The sequence below is a fragment of the Gymnodraco acuticeps genome, unplaced genomic scaffold (assembly GCF_902827175.1).
Source record: "Gymnodraco acuticeps unplaced genomic scaffold, fGymAcu1.1, whole genome shotgun sequence".
NCBI lineage: Eukaryota > Metazoa > Chordata > Actinopteri > Perciformes > Bathydraconidae > Gymnodraco > Gymnodraco acuticeps.
In genome coordinates, this window is record NW_022990889.1 from 2,128,277 (window position 1) to 2,155,432 (window position 27,156).

Here is a 27,156-nt window from a genome sequence, read left to right on the forward strand (position 1 = left end):
GCCATGTTTCATCACAGGACATCTTAATGTTCCATGAGTAAAGGACGTGAGGAATGACTCCTCGTAGCATTTGTTTTGGTTCACAGTATCTGCTTCACCCGAGGTTACAATCAAGTTCACTGATGCATAGTCAATGTGTAGGTCTGGTCAACCATGATGCATGCTGGGCACAAAGCGAGTTTAGAGCTCCCGCCTCTAGCTGTTTCTTGTCAAAGTCTGCTGGGAAACTCTTCCATAAGTAAAGTTAATTTGTGCAGTATTGTGGCGTCCACCCTGGCTCAGAGCCACACACCAGGGATAGGAGGACACATCATTCAAACAGCATATTGCAGAAAACTGTCTTGTGGTACTGAGTGTAGCTACTTCTCAATGACTAGAAGAATCAGGGATTTATATAGTTGTATATTCAATTTGTTAAGAGCAATTGGTGCTTTTGTTGATCACACTTCTATATTAAACATATCCTACAGATGTTTGTGTTACTATGAGCAATAGAAAAGACTTGCCTTTCATGTCTGTTTTAGATTGAATTATGTGTCTAAATACAAACGCTGTAACACACAGTTTGATGTGTCTGAACATTCCTTTTAAAATGTATAATGCGTTGAATATATTCAGAATATTATTGATTTGCTTTTCTGAAAATATTTAATACAATATATGAACTGACTATTTGTAGGGCTCTTCACACCATACTGCTCGACACAATGTTTTAGCCAATGTACAAAATCAGTGTCCATGGAGTGTTAAAATGGAGGTAACCATAGCAACACTTTGGCTTCAGGCTGTGTGTGTGTCGTTATCTCTTCAGTGAAACTGTTGAATAATGTTGGTGGTGATGTTCTATAATAGTATTGTCATTCTCAACAAATCCTGTGAGGAGACCAAATTAAGCATTTAGTCTAAATCTTATACTTTATAACCCTGTCTGTGGCACTCCTCGCCAAACCCATTCATTAGTTCATTCTATACAAAATCATATATTTAAAAATAATGAATCATTAATACTTTGAAACAATGGGAATTAATTGTCCCCATTAAGCTGGACAATAGCATGTAGCTATAATATGGAATGTGAGTGTATTTAATGGAGCTGGTTAATATTTACTGCTAAAAGGCTATTTATAGAGGATTGTGTCAAAATCCTTCTGTGTCCAGTAAACCGGAATACGCTGCAGCATTTCAGGCTTCAGCTACATAGACAATACATGTTGATCTTTTCATAGGAATTGCTAAGAAACATATAGAATATGACCATACTTCATTTATCCTTCAAACTCACTTCAAACCAAGAATGCGTTAAAATAAATGTTGCACTAATGTTTTTCGTGCAATAGGCTTTAATCATGTTTCTCAGCTTTGCCTCATGGGAGACTAAGCTTAGTGGGCTGCTTTTTGTTATAATATTAAATGTCATGTCATGGATTGCACATCTATTCTTTATTCCATCTTTGTCCCATGTGTCATGTTGCACTGTTCTTTACCATATTTCCATGGCTCTTGGATAGAAATAAAAAAAGAATGTTCTGAATCTGTTTCTCTTTTGCAGGCATCTTTTCAGCGCTCTAACAGCCATGACAAGGTGAGGAAGATAGTTGCTGAAGAGGGCCGTGCTGCTCGAAACCTCATCGCCTGGAGTGTACCTCTAGAGAACAAAGAGGAGGAAGGTGGGTAGCTGCATGCCAAACAAAACGTTCTGTGCCGGCTAATGTGCTATAATTCTGCTCCGTGGCAGGTTCCACGTTGTTGCCTTATTAACATCACACAGCTAAATTGAATATGTGTATGGTTTAGGTCCTTATTGTGCGTAGGTAGGTGCGGCTGCTAATGTTTACTTATGGTGATTTCATGTCTTTGGCCCAGTGACCCCAGTCTGTGGTTCAATGTGTTTGTTCAATGTAATTAATTATCTATTGGGCTTTTTAAAAAAAAATGACATCAAAAGCACTGTGTCAATTCAGTCCTGAAATGTAAAAGAAAAACAACTCTGCATTTATGGTGACTTTTAACCTGACAATAACAATATAGCTTCCTATATATCATGGCAGTGTTCCATAACATTATCAAAGAAAGTTCCTTTAAGACCAACCCACTCAGAAACCTTTACCACAGCTTCTTATATGTCTTACTATTGCTCTTGCTCACTCTCTTCTTTGTGGGCCAGCTCGGTTATTTTATTCAAGGCACATTTCTGCTCTTGAGCTTGTGCCAGAAATATTCCAGTTTAAGGTCTCTGTTAACATGCATCTTAACTAGCAGTTTTTTTAGCTTAAATACTCCAAGGGTTATTTCTGTTGTGCACAACAGTTGTTAATGTGTGACATTTGTATTTATCAACAACTAATCAAACCTGCATTACTCTGATGAGTTTAAAATTGTTCATCATCTCATGTGATTATGACCTTCATCAGCATTATTAAGATTTCATCAATAAATAAGCCTTCATTTTCTCTTCCATATAGCAAAGTCCAAAAGCAACTCCAGTGGCAGTTCCAGAGGCCAGAGGATCAACTCAGGGCAGCAAAAGAATAAGAAACAGGTTAGTGTACCATCTTCTTCCACTAGAGGACACCATTCACCAAGCTAAGTCCTCTATTTATTGAGCCTAATACTACAATAGATCTGTGATGGTCTTGAAACTCCACGTTTTTGCATAATGTTAAAAAGTGAGTCTGGGAAAAGCTGATTTCAGAAAAGTAATTGCATTAGGGTTTTGCAGTTTAAAACAAACATATGAATTAGATGGTGAACATCAGTGGCGAGCCGTGACTTTTATACCTAGGCCCTCTGACCCCCACCCCTTCCTTCGAAAAAGTTCTGAGTTCTTACGTCACAGCGTATACTTCAGCGCATAGGGCTCTGCTTCAGTGGAATATCAATTCTTGCAGTTGTATGTCTTAAGTGTAATTTGGCATGCTTTCATTTTGAAGGCGAGTTTACGCTGTTGACAGGAAGTTGTTGTTGCTATGGAAACAAGAAAAGCTTCACAGCGGGCGGAACTTGTCTTAAAGTCCGCGATAATAAAACCCACCCATTTAGAGGGAAGATATGATTGGTCAATTGTACTGTCATTTGACATTACTCTCTCGTTCAGTGACTATAGCTGGGCCCTCTGTGAATTCATAGCAGGACCACCAATCAGCTCTTGTCTTCACAGTAACTCGCAGAGATGAGCTTCTATCATTTAACCCTTCACATTTAAACAGAAACTGAATATATGAGAGTAACAAATGCGTCACTTCTGGGCAAAAAGTACGGCTCTGCCCACTTTTGGGGGAAAACAATGCTTTCATTTGAAAAGAGAACCGCAGTGACGCGTCCTGAAACCCGGAAGTAAACTCCTTCCGGTTCCTTCGACAAAAATGCAATGCAATTTCTCCATAGGATTTTGGAAAATAGCTTGAAATAAGGTCTGTGGTTGACACACATTTAAGAAACGGATCACGTTTTGTTGAGCCGGATAATATCCACGTCTACCCTACTTTTATAATTTTCTAATCATAAATCTAGTCGCCAGAAGCAAAATGCCAACGTTATGCTACTGTATAAAGGAACTACAGCAGGGTCGCTGCTTCAACCTCAGCCAACTTAAGATCCATATTCAAAAATACAGATTCAAAATTGTACAAATTGAAGCTTTTGTTTTAACAGTTTGCAAGAGCGCAGGTACTTGCTTTCAAGCAGAACAGGGCAAACAAACTTAGCGGGAGTGTTTACGTGTTCGGTGTAATGACGTACAACGGCCTCGATAACTTCTGTAGTCCTATTCAGCCACATGTTAACAACCATCGTTTTTCAGACACGTAAACTCTTCAAAAATCACCAGTACACTGCTGATGTATTTAATGTCGTAGAACAAAACGTGATCTGTCTCTTCAATTTGTGTCAAACACAGACCTTATTTCGAGCTATTTTCCAAAATCCTATGGAGAAATTGCATTGCTTTTTGTCGAAGGAACCGGAAGTGGTAAAAATGCTAACTTACTTCCGGGTTTTAGGATGCGTCACTACGGTTCTCTATGGCGGTCAATACAAATACTCGCCACTGGTGAACATACTTGAGGAGAGTGTTGCGAAACAGGACTTTATATAACGGTGCAACAAACAGATTGTAACTAACAACAATGTATTACTGACTGTGCTGGTTGAGTTCTATTAAAACTATTTTATTATTTTATTGTAGTTTTTTAAACTTAATTATGCTTTTTTTAATATCCATTACTTCTTGAGTGTAATGTGTGGCGCCAACATTGCCATAAGAAGTTCAAATCTCCCTGTTTTCCTTTTATGTTATGTATGCATGGTTGGTATTGCTTATATATGGCATATAGGTGGAAACTCTTTTCACAGCCAATAGAAGAAAGAAAACTAAAAACTTGATTGACTCTCCAATGAGTTTGTGATTGTTACCATAATGTTTGCTCCACACTTTGTCTTCACAGAATGCTGTTGCAGCTGGAGCATTGTTGGAAAAAGGGGGAGAGAAGAGCCCCACCAAAACCAGACAGCCCCGCAAGGTGGACCTGCGGGCACGCTACTGGGCTTTCCTCTTCGACAACCTGCGTCGAGCTGTGGACGAGATCTACGTCACCTGTGAATCTGACCAGAGCGTGGTAGAATGCAAGGTGAGACTGCTTACATCAGGAGTAACAAGCAATGGTAGAAATGCCAATTCAAATGGGTTCATGGTCTTAACTGACCCAACAGGAATGAAAGATGTTAGGATTTATGAACACTAGAGGGGGACATTGAGATCAAAACAACATTTCTCCCTCACAGCTCACATTCCTCTTGATTTCTGCTTTGTGTCAGAGGGGCTCTCTGATGGCTCGCTGCTGAAATAATTATCACAGGACCTTTCTTTGGGCCTGGCTAACTGGACTTAATATGGATGACAGGCTGTAAACAATATTGTACTTGCATTGTTTGTTTTCATGCACTGGCTGAAATGAGGCATATCGGCTCCGTTATGGCCTACATGTTTTACTAACAGCACTGTTTACAGTATCCTCTGTTTTGTGGGTCTGCGTGTTTGTTTTGGTGCAGCCATGTAGTACACTGTGATGTTGCTCCATGGCATATTATACATCCTGTCCTGTGTTTTATCGATCCTTCTGCCATGCCGCATTATGCTGAGCATGGTTCTGGTGACGTTCTGCGGTCAGTACCGTAACTCAGTTCCTTGTGGTGGGGTTGTCCCGCTGTCACTGTCCCAGTGCAGCTCCCTGTGTTGTGATCAACATGGCCTGTGTCAGACATCTGGCTGTTAGGTGTTTCCCCCCCATACCACTGTATCTCTCTATACCCTAATGCTGTCTAATGGCCATGAAGCTGGGTGCTGTTCATAATCCCCTGTCCCACCCAGCTTGGGTTTAATGGACACTGATAGATGATGGAGTCATTTGGAGGGGAAGCAGAGTGCTCTGATTGCCCACAGCCACAAACCCCCAGTGTAGCTGTGGGCAATCTGCATTGTGTGCTCTCACACTAACAATTTCCCACCCATGAACTTATGGATGTAAACATTACCATTTTCAGGAAGTGATGCCTGATTCTCAGATAAGGCGATGTTACTGTTATGCTTTGCGTAATTTTTTATAAAAACCTCAACACTGACATCATATATTTCCCAGCTCAAATGGAAATTGTTCACCCAGCAGAATGATTCATATTTGCTTATTAATAATGTCCACACCTCTTTAACCCCCTAAGCCCCTTAGGCCTAATTAGTTCCTTTCGCCCATCCTTGATTTATTAAACGAATCACTCGGACCAGGCAAAAAAAGTACATAGTGTTATTGTTTGCTTGAAAGCAGTTAAATGTCCTAATGTCTTTTAATTGATGTGATTGTTAAAGTTAACTGAAATTGGCTATTTTGGTTTTAAATTATTTTACTTTTCAAAACAATCAAAACAGTGGATCATTTTCTAGAGGTCAGTCACTTTACCATAGGCTGTACCTGTTCTTTCTTCTTTCTATGTATGGACCACAGGCTTTAACTGCCCATCCTTTTTTATGACAATGCCTCTGGAAGGTTAAACATTTAGTCATTCCTCATGAAATGTTATGTGGGGGTTGTATTTAGGTAAGTATGCCTGTTAACATGCTGAAAGCCACTTTATGGTGCCTTCACTCATTGTTGGTTTATCTGTCAGAAGCACAGCAAACCTCTCTCCATCTCAGCCTTCATTACCAAATGAACACCACGCCATCGAGGTGGTCTTTGCCTGTTAACCAGCTCTAATCAGCAGACCTGCTGCTGGACACATCTTTCACTGGCCTGACTTGTCTATTAACTAAAAGCACTGTGAAGCTTTACTCTCAATTACCACTCCCTTCACGCTCCCCATCAATCAGTTGTGTTCGTTTCATTAGAGCTCTGGGAAAAAGCTCCACGCGGTCCACCACCTAGCAACCCTGAGAGTCAGTCCAAGTGCATGATAGGCCTTTGCTATAAGGCCTTATCTGTTCTCAAACTTTGCCTTTCCAAAGGAATATGTGTGGGCCAGCTCCTGCTTGTCAGAAACATTTGTTGGACATGTAAAAAGCTGTACATTTTATAACAAATGTACAGCTTTTTACATTAACTGTCCAACAAATGTTCCTCAGTATAATCTGATGCTTGTGTGTCACTTTCTAATTTGTTTATTTTTAAACCTACCATTTGATTGTATTGTTTATCGTACCATTCTAGATATTTGTGTTGATAATCCCTCCGGTGGCTATCTTTAGGAGGTGTTGATGATGTTGGACAACTACGTTCGTGATTTCAAAGCTCTCATAGACTGGATCCAGCTTCAGGAGAAGTTGGAGAAAACAGATGCCCAGAACAGGTGATCTTCACTTGCTTTTTTTCCACCCCCGTTCTTCATCTCTCAATCTCAATCACTCTCCGTTTTCAATTGCTCCCTGAGGTGAAACAGGAAGTGCCGGTGTCTGGTCCCTGACTTTGAGTCGCAAACAGAATGGATCAATAGTCTTGGCTTTAATTCAAAGAGATCCATGAGTTTATTGGCTTCTCCTTAACACGGTGACCACTGTAACCGTAAATTGACTAAGAAATGAAATTCCCAGTGCTGCTTCCCAATTTGTTAATTTAAAGCGTACTGTTAATCAATAAGACAACCTGAATATTTTACATGCTCCATTTATTGCATGAATTGCTGCAAGTGAATCAGCCATTTAACTGATTTGCCAAAGTGTGAGCCAAGTCTGGCAACAAGGAATTGTAATTAGGGTAAGTTAATTAATGTTTGCTACTTTCACTTTGTTCAGGCCCACGTCTTTAGCCTGGGAGGTGCGTAAGATGTCTCCGGGACGTCATGTGATGCCAAGCCCCTCGGCAGACAGAATGGTTCCTTCTCCGGGTGCACTCCGCGCCCTCAACTATGGGTAAGCTCTCCTGTACCGTCTTCTTCACTCTAAGGCCTGTATGCTGCGCCAAACTATATTAGGCATTTTAGTTTCTTTTACAGATCAACTTTTTATTTGATTAAAATGGTATCATGAGGCGTCTCGTTATTAACTGATCAATATTTCCAATGATGCACTTTGCCTGCTTTTCGAACGAGTTAGGAAATGCAGACTACGTTATCTAACAATACAGCCATTGATTTCTGATGGTGGGCATTTGTTTAATGCGATTTGTTGAGTCTCTCACTCTTTGGCCACAGAATCAGTGGAAGGTGTAGATGAAAGTGTCAGTTAAAGACTGCTGAAGCATTGGTTCAATATGGACACCGCTCTGTAATCGGATGCTGCAGGAAATGGATATCGATCATGTCGGAGGCCTGTTGTCCAATACAGTCCCGAGCTATCTCAGAGTGGAGAGTGCCGGGGTGTTAGATAGGCATTGTATTCAGACCTCTAAAGTTTCTAAAAACAGGCAGCAAAGTAGGAGCTGCTGAGAGAATAAAATCCTACCTGTTGACTTTGTGCACCATTGTTTGTTTTGATACATGATGTGTGTTTCTCAATCAGTGGTCCCGCACCTACACTGGTTGCCGGCCGGCACATCGGCCCCAGCTGGGCGGACCGAGTGAAGTGCTCTCAGTCTCTCCCTAGCAACAGCCAATCCAACACCGCCATGGTAGAAAAACTGGGTAAGAATCCTGTCTTCACTTTAGGAGAATATGGTTTCTTCTAACATGAAGAGCACCATAACACACCTTCTTTTACTTTACTAACACAGCACCTCTCATGTCCTCCAGGTAAAAAGGATGCTGAGGGCTGGGAGACAGTCCAGAGGGGACGTACTGCCAAACCTCGCTTTGCTGCTATAGTTACCAAGGTCAGTCCTGTTTTGGTCACCCCAAAGCCGGACAGCGGCCAGTCACTCCTGACAACAAAGGAGGAGGAAACACTCCATCCTCAGTTAACCCCAGACAACGACACCACCCAAAAGGACAATGAGCAGCAAGTCCTCGTGGAGTCCGACCCCCTGGAGAAGGATCCAGAGAACGCAAACATGATGGAGGTACTGAGGCTCACTACCTTGTTACGTCTTTCTCCCAGAGAAATCCCTGAATATCAATTATTCACAAGGCGCAGAGTAACTCTAGACCATTTTATCAGCCACATTTGTTTTTGTTTTGGGCTCCATGGTATTCATAGACAGGCTGTTCAGACGGGCATATCAACTTTAAGGCGATTGATTGTACACTGACATTTCAGAGGCAGAAAACCCATTTCCACCCTCATGAAATAAATACTCTGTCGATGCCTCAAGACACACCTGGTAAGAGTGTGTTCTAGCCATCGGTAGATTTTGAGATACAGATCAGTATATCCAATGTATCTGCTTATTTAGATCATAATTGGATGTTTAAGGCATGTCAGTATCAGCTTTTCTGCATGATTTGTGTTTTCAGCCATGTGTTGTGTATTGACTTGACTTGATTTGTTTTTGGTTTGTTATTGCTGTCATGTATTGCTTGAAATATGCATGACTTTAATTGAGTTTGTGTGTGACTGTCGGTGCAGCCCCCAGCAGAGAATGTACAAGACTCGGGGCAGTGTGTCGACGCTCCCTGTGAAGACGCGCCTCCCCTCATACCAGCTCCTTCCCCTCCCCAAGCCCCAGATCCCCCGGCATCCTCAGCCCCAGACCCACCAACAGACATGATCTTAGCAGTCCCTACTGTGACCCTCTCTGCATCCCCCGACCCCCCCCCAGACGGATGCGAATGGTGCACTGTTGGCCTTGGGGGACAGTGGGGCTGAGGGTGGCGTGTCGCAGGGCATGGCCACATCTGCTCCAGGACAGGCTGAGACTCCCATGGCAGCGGTGAAACTGGAGAGTGTGCTGGACCCCACAGAGCTTTCTACTGTGAGTGCTGAGAGATGGAGGAGCAGAGGGAGGGCGAGGGAGGGGGGCCAGGGATCCCCAAGGGTACTTCACCGCCTAAACAAAGTCAATCTACAGAAACCTCCAGACCTAATGTGCACGCAATGCCGCATAGCTCTGTGTAGTGTTGTTATAGCACCGTTCACTGTGAAGAATAGCTGTGAGTAGAGGACTTTTGTACTCGAGCAAGTGCTCCCAGGGTGCTTCCCTAAAAATATTCCTTCAACTCGTTTTTAGTTATTTTGGCCTCTTCTTTGACTAAATTCTGTGCAAAAAAATGCTCCAGAACCTGGACTGAGTTTCAGTTTGTGTTCAAGCCCAGCGTCAGATCTTAGGAAAACATTATCCGCCTACCTCAGAGGGCTGTACTACGAAGCAAGTGATGATTTGCTTTAAAAAGCCTGACAAAACCGCGTCAGCATGGTTCAACTGCCTTTATTCACTCAGGTATTATCATAAAAGACTATTTTTGGTGCATGATTTAAAAGTTGATCGATCAACACCTCTTTAATATAATAATTAGGGCCGGGACTCGATTAAAAAAAAAAAATCTAATTAATTAGAGGCTTTGTAATTAATTAATCGAAATTAATCGCATTTTTAAATCACATAAATATTTGACCTAAGAACAGTGAGAAGCAATTTTTTTCACATGGATTTTAGTATACCATTAGGCGCATTCACACCGCAGTACTTTTCCCACAAAGGTTCATGAGAATTTAGTTCATGAGAACTCTTTGAACCTGGGGTGGATTAGGCAAATGAAGCCGCTGACGTCACTTCTTCTTCTTCTGCTTTGGGTTTACTGGCAGGCCGCAAACCACTTCACGGCGTATACTGCCGCCCAAAGTCCCCGGCCGGAAGTCCCCGGAGTTGGGGACTGGCTTCCGAGTAAATCGCCAGAACGCCGACACCTCCTCATCTCCACCGCTCCCGTGTTTTATTTTGTGTTGCCATAAGTTAGTCTCTCTGCGTTTCTGCGCTGGGCTAATGCTAATAAAATGGCGGCTTCACAAAACTTTTGGGAGTTTTACGGGGCGTGGTTTGCAATCCGCCCAGCCAATCAGACATATAGCTCTTTTCTCACAAGAGAGCCGTACGAAAGTCCCTGCTCTCTAGCAGCTCTCTGCTCTCTAGCAGGGACTTTCGTGGGGGTAAAAAGGTTCTCATGAACTCATTTTAGTACCGGCTCTTTTTGGTGTGAACGCGATAAAAGAGGCTAACGTCCACGCTAGCTGCTATATGTTTTGCATTGAGGTGATACTTGAGGCTTGATGTGCTGCGGTGATATGCGAATTCCTTTTTGCATAATTTGCACACAACCGTGCTCTTATCGACGCTTCCATCCGTCCGTTTTTTAAAACAACATTTCCCACTGTTGTTCACTGTGGTTTGTTGTTGTCTGAAGTCATGAACGTTAGTTGGTGCTCCAGTATAATCGGTACGCCTGAAACTCATCCAGTGAGAAACGTTCCGCGGTGCAAAAATAAGTGCGATTAAAATGCGTTAATTTTTTTAACGCGTTAATTTTTGTGTAATTAATTAATCTTAATTAACGCGTTAAAGTCCCGGCCCTAATAATAATACAAATCTTTACGGCATAATTCAACAATGAAAGCTGTCAGAAAAACAATTATGTTCAATTCAAGTCATATTTACTTTACCGTGACATGCACTCCAAGTGCCTTCAGTTATTTATTGGCGTGACATCATTTCAATCTGTTGTGCTCATAAATTGACTGACTGACGCTAATACCAAAGGACTGAGTTAGTAAAAGTTCTTTGAGCAAAAACTCTGAACATGACCTGGTCCGGGACCATGTTAGGTCAGCAGCATAAGTTGCCATGACAATCTAGCCAAGTAAAAAGAAAGCCACCCTTGTAACACGGAAAACTGGCTTTTGGCTCAACACACCCCGCTAACATACTAACTAATCCTGATTACTTAGTACAGCCTTTCTGGTGTTGTCACGATTATTTAGCATCAAGTAGTGTGTAAACACAGAGCTCCATTTGCTTAATCAAGGATGACTACACCTCTCAGTGGCGTCCGATTCTGACTGAGGAAAAATGTGGAAAATACTACAGTGTAGGCAATTTGGCCTCAAATGTAACACCAGTCTAATGTTTGAATTGTTCAGGCAACACTTTTGTGTTCAAGATTTTAATCCAAAACTTTTTTATCGTCCCATGTATTCCTCATGTAAAAGATACACGTTGTCAAGAAGGCTTCCTGATTGACAATAATAGTTTATGCTATGGAGTAATCTGTGCTATTCACTTATTATTGCCATGTCATGAAAACTTCCAAATACTTTAAAGAAACAACTTCCTAGCGCTAAACCATCAGCTGCCTCCTTCCACCATCTCCTCATCCTCACCATACATGTGTACTGCATGATTATTGAATGCTTCCTCACTTGTGATTCTTGTGATGATTGTGTGGTACAGACTGTGATTGGGTTGATATCGTGTTCCCCTCAAGTCTTTGGATTGTTCCCCCAAGTATTAATTAAATCATCCGCACAGCAGCTGAAGCAAAGTGTTACAGCTGCTGCACATTGAAAGCTTTATTTCAAATTGGAAATATCAACATTATACAACATTGAGATTTATGAATTCCTCTCGTTGTTACAACAAATAGAAACATTGTCTCTATAATAGTATTTGTAATACACTGCATTTTCAGTTTCTCTAATATTTAATAAACATAATTTACATATAAGGGAATCATAAAGGAATATAAAAAGTCTTCAACATAATGTAAGCAAAAAAAATGTAAAATGAGGTCACAATTCTGCCCCCGGTAAGACATAAGAGTGTGTTAGAGAGACGGCATGCATAATACCTGGAAACTGAACCATTTATTTGAGTATTTTATCTTTGTTTTTACTACTGTAATATTTCAAAAATAGTGTATACATGAGGCTTAGTAAATTACAATAAGAGTGTTTTCTGCTTCCTTAGTGTTTGCTTATCTGTGTGTTGACCTCACCATTTATGAAGTATAAAATGTCAGTGTGTGAGGTGCTATCTGTGTCATGTGTTCAGCCCCAGTCCATGGCAGAGGTCCTGGCAAAGAAAGAGGAGCTTGCCGAGCGTCTGGAGAAGGCCAACGAGGAGGCGATCGCCAGCGCCATCGCTGAGGAGGAGCAGCTGAACAGAGAGATTGAGGCCGAGAACAGCGAGCTGGAGACTGACAACGAAAGTGAATTCTCTGTAAGAATAAGGATGTTTATTTACACTGGGAATGTTTGTTCTCTGTGTGACAGAAAGCCATTTTTTGTATTTTGTTACATTGTTGTGTGTTGACACAGGCTAGCATCGTGAATGGAGGTTGTGGAGTCAATGTAGATTGGACTGACATGCTGGCAGATTATGACGGTATGTAGTTCAACATCTGGATACAAAACTAAACTCATTATTTTTAATGGCAAACATTCCCTGACGTCATTTCATTTTGCTCGCTTGTCTTTCCTGTAGCTCGTGAGCCATGGCGTCAGAATACCTCATGGGGGGAAATCGTAGAAGAAGAACCTGCTCGGCCTCCTGGACATGGGATCCACATGCACGAGAAATTGTCCTCACCATCACGCAAGAGGTACAAAATATGAATGTTATGCAGAGATTGGTTGAGCACATCTCATTTCATTTCATTTAATCGTTTATTTGAACAGGGACAATGCACATTAATGAACACTTAAAGGGGACCTATCATGCAAAATGCACTTTTGTACGTCTTTTATACATGAATATGTGTGTCAGGGAACTCACCAAATGTCAGAAAACACAACCCTCTCTCTTTTCCTCCATACCCACATCTCTAAAAACGGGGCTGCAACGGAGCTGATTATTATTTGAATTTTTCTGACGTCAGAAAAGGGGTGCTCCGCTTATATGGGCAACTCTCCACCTATCAGGGGATTGAGAGACCGCTCGAAAGCGCTGGAGACGCTGTAGTACATATGCCAGGCCTGTAAGTGGCGCTGTAGTCTGCCACAAAAGCAGAATCAGCCCATGCAAAAACAGGGCTGGAAAAGAGCAAATAGAGCGAAATGAGGCATGGCTAAAATGCATTATCTGTTTGGTATTTTTTTTTTTAAACTTCACAGAAATGTTTTATATAGGTATGGCACTACAATATATGTTTCAAATATAGCATGATAGGTCCACTTTAAGACAAATAATGCTTCAAGTGTAAATAGGCCAGATTTGAGCTTTGAGCTAATTTCCACCCGCAGTCCCTCACATACAACATATAAGAACATGACATTTATAAAGATGGCAAAAATAAATACATGATATGCAAAAATCTGGCTGCTTCATTTATTTCTAACACCTTTAAATCGCCCAACAGTACATTTAGCCTATCTACTTGTTTAGTGCCCTCCTGAACAGCACCTACATCTACTCATTTGCAACCGGACTCTACTGTATGTTGACAAGGATGTAACCCAGCAGCCTGACAGTCTAAGGCCCACTTACTGCATGATGGCCTCCCTTTTCTTTTAGGTTACCACCCAGAACTTCTAAACAGGCCCTAGTGCTTATCAGAGTCTATGTCTGCCTTTGTTGATGAAGAGGAAAACCAAAGAGATGAATGATTTGTTTCCATGTTTTTTGGCAGAACCATTGCTGAGTCAAAGAAGAAACATGAGGAGAAACAGCTGAAGGCGCAGCAGCTGAGGGACAAACTCCGGGAGGAAAAGACGCTCAAACTGCAGAAGCTCATGGAGAGGGTAAGAATGCCAAGTTGACGGAAAGCACCCTGAAGAAACTCCATGCAAGAGAAGCCCAGCCTGGCTCATAACGAGAGGATTTGTCAGCACACTGCCTGATAGAATCACTAAATATGACAACCCCCTCCCGTCGCGTCCAGGCCAGCTGGCCGCAGACAGTCGTGAGAGAGACCCCTGGCCAAAATCAACAGCCTTTCATGAAGTTTGTTTTTGTTCTCCAGCCCATGGCAAGATGAGTGAGTCCTAGAATAAATCAGGATCAACCACATAGAAACCGTGGTGTGGAAAAGGGTGTGTATTTGCATTAATCCCCATGTGCTCACACCAGAGAGGGTAGCAATTGATAGATTAAGGATCCATTGTCTGTGTTGTCCCGGAGAATGTACATTATTATTTTTATTTGTTTTTATTTGCACTCACTCCTGCTTCTCACTCTTCACTCTCTGCAGGAGAAAGAGGTGAGGAAATGGAAGGAGGAGCTGTTGGATCAGCGTCGGAGGATGATGGATGAAAAGCTGTTACACGCAGAGTTAAAGAGAGAGGTGCAGCTCCAGGCCATCGTGAAGAAAGCCCAAGAAGAAGAGGCCAAGGTAAAGGAGGAAATGCAGTCAACACAATTGTTACATTTATGAATTAAGTGATACAAAAAAAACTAAGTGGAACATGTACAATGGCACTTAAAAATGTGTTGCATGGCATCAATAAATACACATTGCCTATGTGTCCGAAATAAAGCGTGCTGCGGATTTGGAGAATGTCAGATTGGTTGATTCTAGCCAAAATATTATTCCTTTTTTTCCCTTTTCATTACAATTTTCATAGGTTGCAATATGTAGGCTTCAGGCATCTCCCTCAAACTCCTCTCTGTTTACCTAAATGATATGCACAGGTGAATGAAATCGCCTTCATCAACACTCTGGAGGCTCAAAACAAGAGGCACGATGCCCTGGCAAAGTTAAATGAGTATGAGCAACGCCTGAACGAGCTGCAGGAGGACAGGCAGAGGAGGCAGGAGGAGAAGCAGGCCAGAGACGAGGCTGTGCAGGTGCTCATTTGACTTTTCATTCTTCTAGTTGTCATTTTACAGTTTGGATGCATCTCTATAAAGCTCTCGTGCTTCCTCTGTAGGAGCGTAAACGGGTCCTTGAAGCAGAGCGGCAGGCGCGGGTGGAGGAGCTGCTGATGAGGAGGAAGGAGCAGGAGGCTCGTATTGAACAGCAGAAACAGGACAAAGAGAAAGCTAGAGAGGATGCAGCACGGGAGAAGGCCAGGTATGTAGTCTTAAATCCTTTCAGTGTGTATATACGGGGGTAGATTCAAGATTCAAGGCTTTTAAGTTAGTCTCACTATGCACAATGTCATTTGTGCATAGCTACAGTGTAGTTATGACAATGAACATCTTAGGTCACATTCTCCTCCAACAGTGCAACACAATAAAACTGATAAAATAGTGCAAGTAAATAAAATAAAATAGAATATAATAGAAATAGTGCAGAATAGTCTGTATACAAGTCTTTGGAATAGTGATAGTTGCAAACGGAGGAATGTTATGGATGTTCTTTCAAAGTCCAGGTGCTTCGCAGTCTTATGGCCTGTGGGATGAAACTGTCCCTTAGTCTGGTTGTTTAATACCAACCGTCTCTTTATTACATTTGAAACTTGTAGTGTAAATGTCTCACTGCTTTTCAACATCCTTTCTGAAGGGATCGAGAGGAGCGTCTGGCTGCTCTCAATGCTGCCCAACAGGAGGCCATGGAGGAGCTCCAGAAGAAAATACAGATGAAGGTAAATTGATACCACCTTGCATCTCAATCTGTGACCATACAGTAATCCCAGTTCTCTTCTGATCCGTGGTTTCTGCTTTCTTTCATAGCATGACGAGAGCAGCCGTAGACATATGGAGCAGATCGAGCAGAGGAAGGAGAAGGCTGCCGAGCTCAGTAGTGGTCGACATGCTAACACAGACTACGCTCCCAAACTGACACCATATGAGCGCAAAAAACAGTGCTCCCTGTGCTGCGTCGTGGTATGTACGGTTTCATCCCCTCAGTCTCTGGGCTTAAGTTATACTTGTATACTTACTGTACTATGTTGAATCTCCCAATACAACTTCCATGGCCTCTTTAATGGTAGAGAGATGTGATCCTGATTACTTCCAATGAGCTTTAATTGTTCACCACACTTCCATTTAAATATCTTAGACACCTGAACTTATATGCGTGTGTCTTTGGAGGGCAGATGCTGCAGAAGAACAGCTCTAGGCAAACTCTACCATGTTATTAAGCAGACTGTGTATAAACAAAAAAATGCTCAGGAAGGTGATTCAGAGGATTTTTGGAAGAAGGCGTTTATAAAATAAGGATTTAAATGCATTGATTAAACATAGACTCTTAACAGTGATTTATGAGCGGACATGATTATGCTTCTTCAAGTGTCAGGCAACAAATCCACAAGCAGACATATTTATCTCTGACAGATGGGCTACCACGGCAACAAGGGTGGGACACCTTGAGTCTTCAAACCAGAATCAGATAAAGTGGAGGGTTGGGGGTGAAAGAGGGAATCTTGTTAAAATGTTGGATGACCTTGGCCAGCATCTGACACCAGAGATCATGGATGGGTCAGCAGCAAGCACTTAATTTAATGACATCAAACACAGAGCGTTTGAAATGGGCTTGTTTCCAGAGACGGGAGAACAACATCGCTTGCTGTTCACCTGCCTCTTTTTGTTTCCTTTTCTCAGACATTTTATTCACACATCCAGTCTGCAACGTATTATTACATTTATACTTGACTGACTGACGCTGTAAGAAAGCAAATCAAGCTCATTTAAAAATGTACTATATATTTCAATGTCTTTTTTAAATATGGAATTTTTTTTAGTAAAGTATTCTGGTTTTGTTATTGTTTGTAATGGAAAAAGCATCTTATCTGTACCCAGCACAACCTCACTGTTCATGCTATTAATGCGTTCCATCTCTTCTGATACAGATGAATAATGTTCAGCTTGCTTTTTTCTATTTCTTACATTTCTTATTGAGTATTTTGTCTTATCTAAAGTCTTTATGATTTCTGTCTACTGTTGCGTGTGTCTGCAACCTCTTTGAGTCTTCTCATTTCTATATGTATGTGTCTCTTCTTGTATTTCTTCTCTATTTACTGTTAGTTTATTGCCTTACAGCTAGGGCTGCTCAATTAATCGTATTTTAATCGCGATTACGATTATGGCTTGCAACGATTACGAAAACAACGTAATCGAAATAAAATGATTATTTTTTGTATTATTATTACTTTAAAAAAAAAAAAATGTATTGGTTTTTCAGTTGAATTATATTTAACGTTCAGGGTTATCAACTGTTAAAAACATACTGTTCACATTTTTTTTCTCCAATAAATTGATGTTTTCAAAGTAAATGGATAATCGTTTTTAATAATCGTGATATCAATTATTACCCAAATAATCGAGATTATGATTTTTGCCATAATGTAGCAGCCCTACTTACAGTGTTTCAATGTGCAGCCTCTCCATGTGCCTTGACCAGTCATCTATGGAGTGCTGTTACACATACCTTTCGTGTCCTTCCCTTAGTCTTTGCTTTAAACTGAGGTTCAGCAGAGACGGGTCACGTCCTATTGAAAAGTCTATGTGGTATATCGTTTCACCAGAGTCCCATGGGGCTCTGTTGACCCTTTCCTGCCTCTGTCTCCATTGTGTCCGCAGCGGTGACCTCTGACCACTGTGTTTGTGTTTGTAGATCACCTCAGAGGTGCACCTGTTCAGCCACACCAAGGGCAAGAGGCACCAACAGGCCGTGCGGGACAGTAGCAGCATCCAGGGACGGGAGCTCTCCGATGAGGAAGTGGTGCGTATCACTCTGCCAGGAACAAACATGCACTCATCCTGTCAAATAGCACTGCCCTGCTGCTGCATGTGTCATGTAAAAAGACAAAGAGACACCGTAGTTGTCTTTTATGACATGATCATTAATATTGTTTATGCATCCCCTTGTATACTGCCACGGCTCGGTTCCTGTCTTTGTGCGATTTACAAATGGGCCTTGAAATGTACACAGTTAGGGTTCAGTGCTTCAGTGGAGGGGTGACATCACCCCCTTGTCTCCAGGCTGTTTTTGTCATGGAGCGCTTTTCCATGGGAAGGCAGCTCGTTAATGCAAGGTAACCTCTCCGGCTGCAATATGAGATTGGCTTTTCAGCAGTGCTCATTGTGAGGCTGACAACTGTTGGTGCTATACGCAGCACCTTTGGCCCCAGCAGCTCCTTCATTCAAGGCTTATTTCACCGGGGAATAATTGATACCCCCTCCTTCCTTTCCTCTAAATCATTTCCTTTGCAAATGCAGGTCATTTTTTTCTCTGTTTGACAGTATGATAAACATTGGAGAGAAGCACTTCCCCAATATAGCACTGTAAACAGGTTGTACATGAGCACTACTTCATATACATGTGCAGTGTGTCTACTTCTATATGTTAGATCGTTTGACCAATATCCATCATTCTGAGGTGTTGCTCTTTTCTCAGCTTATATATTGTTTGTTTTGTCAATACATATCAGTAAACGTTTCATTCCTTTTCTCAACCCTGTCATTCTTGACACATTTAGTGTTTTATTATTAGACTGGGCCTATAGTCATTATAGATAATATGTCTACTTTTTCTTATTTTACATCAAGCTTTGCAATATATCTATGCCTGGGGACTTTGTTTAGATTACTTATGTGACCCCTTATTATTTATATCAAACCTCATTTTGGTGTCCACTATTCCACTTATTGCACTGCCAACTATTTTCCAGACCGTGCTCTATAACTCTTCCTGCAATGAAAGATTTTTAATTAAAATGAAGATGGTTGGATCATCTGTGCAGAGGTCACTCCATAGTCTTTCGGCCGAGGCGGGCAGCAAATGTCCTGTGGCTTCATATTTGGTAATTCCCTCTCATTCAGACTTGTGAATTCAATTGAAAAAACAATGATTACCAACAGGGTAGGATTGATGTATGAGGGGAGATCTTGAGAAATGTAATCGCTCTTTAACTCACCATCTGTCCTGGTTTAAAGTGATGCAGGTAATATCCACATCCCATGGCTTCTGACATAAGGACTTTATCTATTGATCACCTTTGGACAGAAAACTAGTGGCTTCTCTAGAAAAGAGTGTCTGTGCTGCTCTGCAAACAGCCAGGAGAGGGATCACCAGTCTGCAGAGGGTATCCGACCTCCCAAAGGCACTGAATAGTCCTAAATGTCTTGCAGTCAAAGCTGCGCTGATAGCCACAAATTGAGAACCTTGATGAAATATCCAGACGGCCAGCTGAAGCGAGCCTCTCCCGCCCACACACTGTTCTGAGATCTGACATTCATCAAGTTGTAGCAGGGAAAGCTGCTGTTGAAAGAGGGAAACCAATGAATAGTTTTTTGTCTCCATGTTACTATTCCACTCTTTAATAGTCACTGGTAATATTCATTTCGATACAGTTACATCATGTAAACCACTGTAGTGACTGTAACTGTATCCAGCGTAGTGTCATATCTCATCTAGTCGCCAACATGAAATACAGCAGTTTTTTTTCACGCCTAATTGAAAGCCTACCTCTCAGGCCTTTGTATGGGACAAAAGAGGCAGTGGATGAACATGTCCTGTGTAATCTGTATTTGCGTTGGCCCCCTGTGAGATCTGTATAGGGTTTTTTGTGTGGGGTAAAGGGAGAGATGTGTAGAGTGGTATCATGTTACCCTCGCCAGGGGCAATCTGTGGTATTGTGCGGCAGCAATGCCCCGAGGCCAGCGTCTATGCTGCTTTGTTACAACATTTCAGTGGCAGACACCTGTCTGTCATCGAGTCTGATTGTCTCAAACACTCAAAAGTATATTAGTTATTCAGACTTCTAGCAACAGGAAATGGGATATAATCATTATGTATTAATTGGCTTTCATAGTCTGTACATCAGCCTTATACCACTTTTAATATTTCAGGTAGCCTTTTATGTTACCAGTGTGATTTTGCAAAGATGTTTTGGTTGTGTTGAAACAATTCCACTAAGTGTGTGGCTCTTTCACTGGATAGCCTCTCAGAGAGATTACTGAGCAGCTGCCTCCCAAGAGAGGGACAGCTACGGTCATGAGTGACCTGTGGTGTTATGGAGTCGGGGGCAGAGGTGCACACACACACACACACACACACACACACACACACACACACACACACACACACACACACACACACACACACACACACACACACACACACACACACACACACACACACATATTCCAGGCTTCTATCAGCATCTTCCTTATACTTTTAACTCTTGTTACTTTTAGTATCTGAGACTACTCGTAAATTAACAGCTTGATCAGCATAACACTTTCTGAGAAATGTGTCTTTTTAAATCTAATATATTTCTCTAAAATATTGAATAGCAATTACTAAGAACATAACCAAAAAACTTCAATTTCAAAGAAAATATAGTTTAAATGGTTTGTTAAGAGACACGTAGATTTCGCTCATTTGCATCATTAGAACTTGTTTTTGTGGGACAATCAGATTTAAGAGCACATTTCAAACAACACCTAATCTGTCGACATCAACTTTTTCCAAAGGAGTCTCGCCCACTTCAAATCATTGGAAAACAAAAAACCCAGATTATCCATTCTGTAAAATTACCAAAATTGTGCGACTCATTTATAAAACTGTTTTTTAGGGTAGTAAAGTAATAATGTTAAAGAAACATTTTAGTCAGTAGTTTTGGGGCACTAATAATTCACTTTCGCCCACCTAACACACCTGCATTTCCAAAGTCAGAAACCCTTTCAGGTACTCTGACAAAACTTGCCAACGGGTAAGGCAGCCCACACAGTTTATCTCAACCATATCGTCTGAATGGAAACCCTTTTCTCTGTGAGGCCGTCCTTTCCTCTGGGGTGCTGGATGACAGCATAATTGGATAATTGGTTTCGAGCACATGCATCATGTTGTTCAAATTAGGTTACATCCCCCTGTCTCTTGGTGGAAATATCAGCGTCATCTGACAGGGACAGACAGGAGGCTACACCTCCGGCCGTTTAGCATGTCCATGGGCGAGGTGCTTCAAAAGACTCTCGAGCATCAGAGGTTATTACAGGATACAATGGTGTTATTGAGAGGTGTAGAGCTCAATGTCACAAAATACATTCAGAGCCACATCTGAGGTTTATAAATTTTAACTACAGACATTTAAAAAGTAGTATATTTGCTGTTGTATTTCCACAACATTATTATAATTATTATTTATTTCTTGTAATTGTAAAAGTAATTTCTTTCTGATTGTTTTGTAAAAAAACAAACAAATTTAACAAGAATGTATGCTAAGCTTCTTCTTGCCCTGTTGAACATGACGGAGACTATTTGAGAATTATTATTATTCTTTATTTATTTATTTTTATTTTTTTTTGTTGTACTTTGTTATAATTATCATTATGAGTGAGAAAAAACAAGAAAGAAAATGATATATATATTATTATTGTTGTATGTTTTGTTTCTGACATGTTCAATACATTGACTATAAAAAAAAGAAGAATAACTTGAGGTGTACAATACACACAACTCTTGATGATAAGGCAATCAAGTCTCACTTTTACCATCTGCCATTCTTCTATTTTCTTTACAATAATTGTGTCAAGAGTTGAGTTTAAGTTGCTTTGGAATATTATTACAGATGCATTTATTTATAAGTGGCATGTTAATGTTGTAGCCAACCAGGCAAAGCCAATTTAACCTATTTTGTATCCTGTGTAGGTTCATCAATAGCTGTAGAATATCAATAGAATCAGTAAAAAAATGATATTTCCCTCTGAAATGTACTGACGTAGGAAATGGAAGTGCTCAAGTTCACCTTTTTAAAACTGTCCTTAAGTATTTACTTACTTTTCACCACTGATTAATGGGCTTGTTTTAATACCAAAAACAGACAAAATTGTTTGTTTTAGATGTCCTTTATAAGCTATTGTGCAAACACCTGCCAGTAATGATCCAATCTTCCTATTCCAATCCTAAAAAACTATTTTCCATTTTCTCCACCCTCTTGGACCCTCCAAAAGCTCCTCCCCCCTCCTCACTTCTGTCAAGCGACTTTGTTACCCACTTTGAAAAAAAAGGTTGATGATATTCGCTCTTCTTTTTCTGACTCACCTTTACTCACCGCTGGGTCACCAGACCCTCCTTCCACCAACACACTAACCTCCTTTTCCCCTCTCTCTCCAAGTGAGGTTCTTACCCTCATTACCTCTGCCCGCCCTACCACCTGTCCTCTGGACCCTATCCCTTCAAACCTCCTTCAGACTATCGCTCCTGATATTCTACCGTTTCTCACCCATTTCATCAACACTTCTCTAACTTCTGGTCACTTTCCAAACAGTCTCAAGGAGGCAAGAGTAAACCCTCTCCTAAAGAAACCCACTCTCAACCCGTCTGATGTTATAAACTACAGGCCTGTCTCTCTCCTCCCGTTCCTGTCTAAATCACTTGAACGCGCTGTCTTTAAACAACTCTCCTGTTATCTCAATCAGAACAACCTTCTGGATCCGCACCAGTCTGGTTTCAAGGCAGGTCACTCCACAGAAACTGCTCTCATTGCTGTCACGGAGGAACTGCACACTGCCAAAACTGCATCCCTCTCCTCTGTCATCATCCTATTGGACCTGTCTGCTGCATTCGACACGGTGAATCATCAGATCCTCCTTCGCACTCTCCAAAAACTTGGAGTTTCAGGCTCTGCACTTTCCCTCCTCACCTCATACCTGAAAGACCGTACCTACAGGGTGACTTGGAGAGGGTCTGAGTCCGACCCTTGTCAATTAACTACGGGGGTCCCTCAGGGCTCTGTTCTTGGTCCCCTCCTCTTCTCCCTGTACACAAACTCGCTCGGATCAGTCATTAGCCCGCATGGTTTTTCATACCACTGCTACGCTGACGACACCCAATTAATTCTGTCCTTTCCCCGCTCAGAGACTCAGGTCGTCGCACGCATCTCTGCTTGTCTAGCTGACATCTCTCAGTGGATGTCTGCTCACCACCTCAAGCTCAACCTTGACAAGACTGAGCTGCTCTTCCTTCCGGGAAAAGATTGTCCCACTCTTGACCTAACAATCAACATCGGCACCTCAGTTGTTTCCCCGACTCAGACTGCAAGGAATCTGGGTGTGACCCTAGATAACAACCTGTCCTTCACTGCAAACATCGCTGCTACAACCCGTTGCTGCAGATACACGCTTTACAACATCAGGAAGATGCGTCCCCAGCTGACTCAGAAAGCGACTCAGGTTCTGGTCCAGGCTCTCATCATCTCACGCCTAGACTACTGCAACTCCCTCCTGGCTGGTCTACCTGCATGTGCCATCCGACCTCTGCAGCTCATCCAGAATGCAGCGGCTCGTCTGGTCTTCAACCTTCCTAAATTCTCCCACACCACTCCGCTCCTCCGCTGCCTTCACTGGCTTCCGGTAACTGCTAGAATCCACTTCAAGACACTGGTACTTGCTTACCATGCTGCGAATGGATCTGGCCCTTCGTACATCCAGGACATGGTTAAACCGTACACCCCAGCGCGTGCACTACGCTCTGCATCAGCCAAACGACTCGTTGCGCCCTCGCTGCGAGGGGGACCCAAGTTCCCATCAGCAAAAACACGTGGGTTTGCTGTCCTGGCTCCAAGATGGTGGAATGAGCTCCCCATTGACATCAGGACGGCAGATAGCTTGCACATCTTCCGGCGCAAACTGAAAACTCATCTCTTTCGACTCCACTTCGAGCGTTAGAACTATTAACGAAGCACTTTTATACTAATAAAGGACTGGCTTATCTAAAGCCAGTTGAGTAGCACTTGAAATGTTTGGCTCTATGAAACCTGATGTACTTATATGATTCTGTTTTCTTCAAGGTTGTGTCTTCCTGGTCGAATGTACTTATTGTAAGTCGCTTTGGATAAAAGCGTCAGCTAAATGCAATGTAATAATGTAATGTAATGTCTTTGATGTATTGAATTTGTCTACTCTAGGAGCATCTTTCCCTGAAGAAATACGTTGTGGATATAGTGACGGACAGCTCTGTGTCTTCTGAGAACAAGAAGGATGGAGAAGAGAGGCAGAAGGCACGGAAGAAAGCAAAGAAGCTCCGCGCCAGGATGAACTCCAGGTAATGCATCCTTTTCCTCTCTCCTTCTCTTTTTGTCTGTCAGCCTTGCACTCGCTCTGTTTCTTCTCCTCTTCATCCTCTGAGGCACAGAGGACAAAACTGTGCCAGGACTTTTTTTATGAGTGACAAGGAGATGGAAAGCAGATGTTATGTGCATCCTGGCTGTCCACAAGGTAACACTGATGAGCTTAATTTATGACCACTTTCTGTGATTGGGGAGCAAAACTGCAAATCGATCCGTAGGCCCCGGCTTTCACCTGTAAAGAGCTTTCCTCCAAATTGCTGCCATGCCATTGCCAAATCTGAAGGCTTCCTCGCTGTACAGGATGTATGTTAAAGTATGTATGAGACATGCCTATTTTTCTTCTTCTGAGCTATTGATTTTTAAATGAAGTATCAAAGAAAATCAATAGTAATCAACAAATAGGAGTCAGAGCTGCTGTGTGTCAGAACCTGGACCTGAGCTCAATCTATTTAACTGGCTGTCACAACAGGGAGGGAGAGGAGTGGGAAGAGACACAACGTTGACAATACGTTCTGTAGGTGTTATTGATGCAGATTATTATCACCATTCTACTACAAACAGGATGAGAATAAAACAGACAGGAATGTTGCTTACCAAAACAAATGAAATAGTCTCCATCAGACTCAGTCAGTGGCAGAGATATCCTTAACATCATTTAAACATTAACAACAAATATAGCCGACAGTAGCCTATGAATAATGAAGCAATATTTTTGAATTTCTTCCAAGCCATATGTGTTATGATGTGACAATCGCATTGCAAGCATCTTAAACTGCAGAAAACCTTAATGGTGAGGTTCAGAAGGTAGTCCATTATCACAGGGTTAGTGTTGGATCCCTGGCCCCTTTCTGTCCACATGGCTAAATGTCCTTGAGCAAGGCACTCAACCCAAAATTGCGCCTCATCGGCAAGTCCAGTATGTTCTGTGTGAGTGTGTGTGCACTCGGGTGAATGAGAGGCATTGTAAAGCAGCTTTGTCCCTCAGTGCAATTTAAGTGCAGTCCATTAACAATATAATGGAGGGTGTGTTGATAATGGGGTCTTAATGGCTGGACATAAGTAATCTAGTTTATACAGCGATCAACTACTGTATACTTTTTTTATCTTAAATGATCATCTATACCCTTTCCATTGCAAAATACCAACAAAATAAATAAATATGTGTACACAATAAGGGTACAGAAAAGCCGAATAGCTTTTTAATTGCTAGCCTAATAACATTTGTGTTTATGATAATTATATTTTTTGGGGTATTTAAAAGTTCTATTCATGGATTTAGGAACTTTTAAATGGCAATTTTGATTTATAAATTGAGGTTACCGTACAATATTACAGCTTTAAGATCGTGTTTATTATAATAATAATAACACTTGCTAACTTATCACACAGTCTAGTCTCTTATATTTGGTGGTTTATTATTCAGATAATAGTGGGGTGTTTTAACATCTCACATGACCCATACACTCTTATAATAGTAATAGCGTCAGTTGTGTATATCCTCTGCAAACATTTAATTCACTTGTTTGGTTTTATCAATTGTAAAGAACACGTAGATAAAAAACTAGTAAGAGCTTAGTTAGTGAGCAGACCTGTCTAGGAGACCATTTTAGGTGGATCTCTATTTCCAATTTAAGTCTGGAGTACATTTCTTCAGAGGTCATTGTCCTCCTGTGTAAACCGACTTAATGATCCTAATAGAGCCTCAAACCTCGTGTTATTAATGACCTGTGGATTTGACCTGAGTGAGATTTCTAAAGATAATACATTATTATTTTGCTTTTTCTTATTTAAAAAAAAAAGAAGAGTTTCAAAAGAGGCTGGAATAGTCTGAAACGTTCTGCTACATTTCTTTATTCTCAGTGCTGCTGTTTTTGGCTTTGTGAGGCTCAGCGGTACTGAGAAAGTGACAACATGATCTGTCTCTGTTCACCATCACTCCTGCACCAGCCCTGCTGAGACTAGCACTCAAAGGCAGCAGGGCTTTCAGGGGTCATAAATAACACAGAGCCCCAGTAAACATAAAGGTGAACCGCTTCACCACCGGGTGGAAACAAACCGTTTTATTGGAACACCGTATGGCGTCCGTAAAACGTGAGTGCCTCTCACTGGGCTTTTCAGCAGGCCAACATGGCAGCCCTGCTCTGCCATAAAGCAGTGAACACACATTTTAACCCACATGTTTGTTTTTGCGGTTTGGCTAACCTCTAATAAGTGTTTTGGGAAGGAGAAAATGCTATTAAAAATTCATGTAAGTAGTCTCTCAGTAAGTGTCAGGATGGGTTCTGAATTTGGAAAGCTCCACTTATGCTCCGTTACGGGCTGCTGGTCTGGAGCTGGCTGCTCGTGGTTCACTCAGCAGGGAACAGAGTGGCCAGTGTGGTGTTGTGTGTGGACCTCAGGTGGTGGTGTATATACAAAGACACTCCTGTATGGCGTATGGTATACAGTATGAGGTGGTAAGCTAGCTCTAATTTATTTGACTGTCTGCTGCCCTAGATTAAGGGGAAAGGTCTTGCTTGTAAATGAATTGACATCAATGCACATACAAGCTAAATGGGGTTATAGTTCATTGAGTTATTGTAGTAATTTGCATCAATGCACATACAAATAAATGGGGTTTAAGTACATTGAGTTATTATAGTAATTTACATCAGAGCACGTACAAATAAATGGAGTTTAAGTACATTGAGTTATTGTAGTAAAGTATATTTTAAGTTGTTGTTGATTCTCTACTCTCCTTTGTTACCTTTGAACTTATGCCTGGCTCCTTTTTACTAAACATATGTAGTCGTCCTGGGTATCAGGGGTTGAGATTTGTTATGTTAAAATGCTTCTGGTATTGCATTATAGATTTGAGC

At 41.6% G+C, this 27,156-nt stretch overlaps 1 protein-coding gene across 1 annotated transcript in view; it reads left to right on the top strand.

Annotated features, from left to right (window-relative positions):
- Positions 1 to 27,156, top strand: part of scaper (S-phase cyclin A-associated protein in the ER) — a 61,968-nt gene that overhangs the window by 2,720 nt on the left and 32,092 nt on the right. Inside the window, 20 exon segments of the mRNA XM_034233601.1 lie at positions 1,550 to 1,667; positions 2,463 to 2,539; positions 4,443 to 4,625; positions 6,734 to 6,834; positions 7,277 to 7,393; positions 7,982 to 8,103; positions 8,212 to 8,477; positions 8,984 to 9,168; positions 9,170 to 9,329; positions 12,399 to 12,566; positions 12,665 to 12,731; positions 12,831 to 12,948; positions 13,975 to 14,086; positions 14,536 to 14,676; positions 14,976 to 15,131; positions 15,215 to 15,357; positions 15,790 to 15,871; positions 15,960 to 16,112; positions 17,842 to 17,949; positions 24,137 to 24,273. Of these exon segments, the coding sequence (XP_034089492.1) occupies positions 1,550 to 1,667; positions 2,463 to 2,539; positions 4,443 to 4,625; positions 6,734 to 6,834; positions 7,277 to 7,393; positions 7,982 to 8,103; positions 8,212 to 8,477; positions 8,984 to 9,168; positions 9,170 to 9,329; positions 12,399 to 12,566; positions 12,665 to 12,731; positions 12,831 to 12,948; positions 13,975 to 14,086; positions 14,536 to 14,676; positions 14,976 to 15,131; positions 15,215 to 15,357; positions 15,790 to 15,871; positions 15,960 to 16,112; positions 17,842 to 17,949; positions 24,137 to 24,273 (2,714 nt within the window).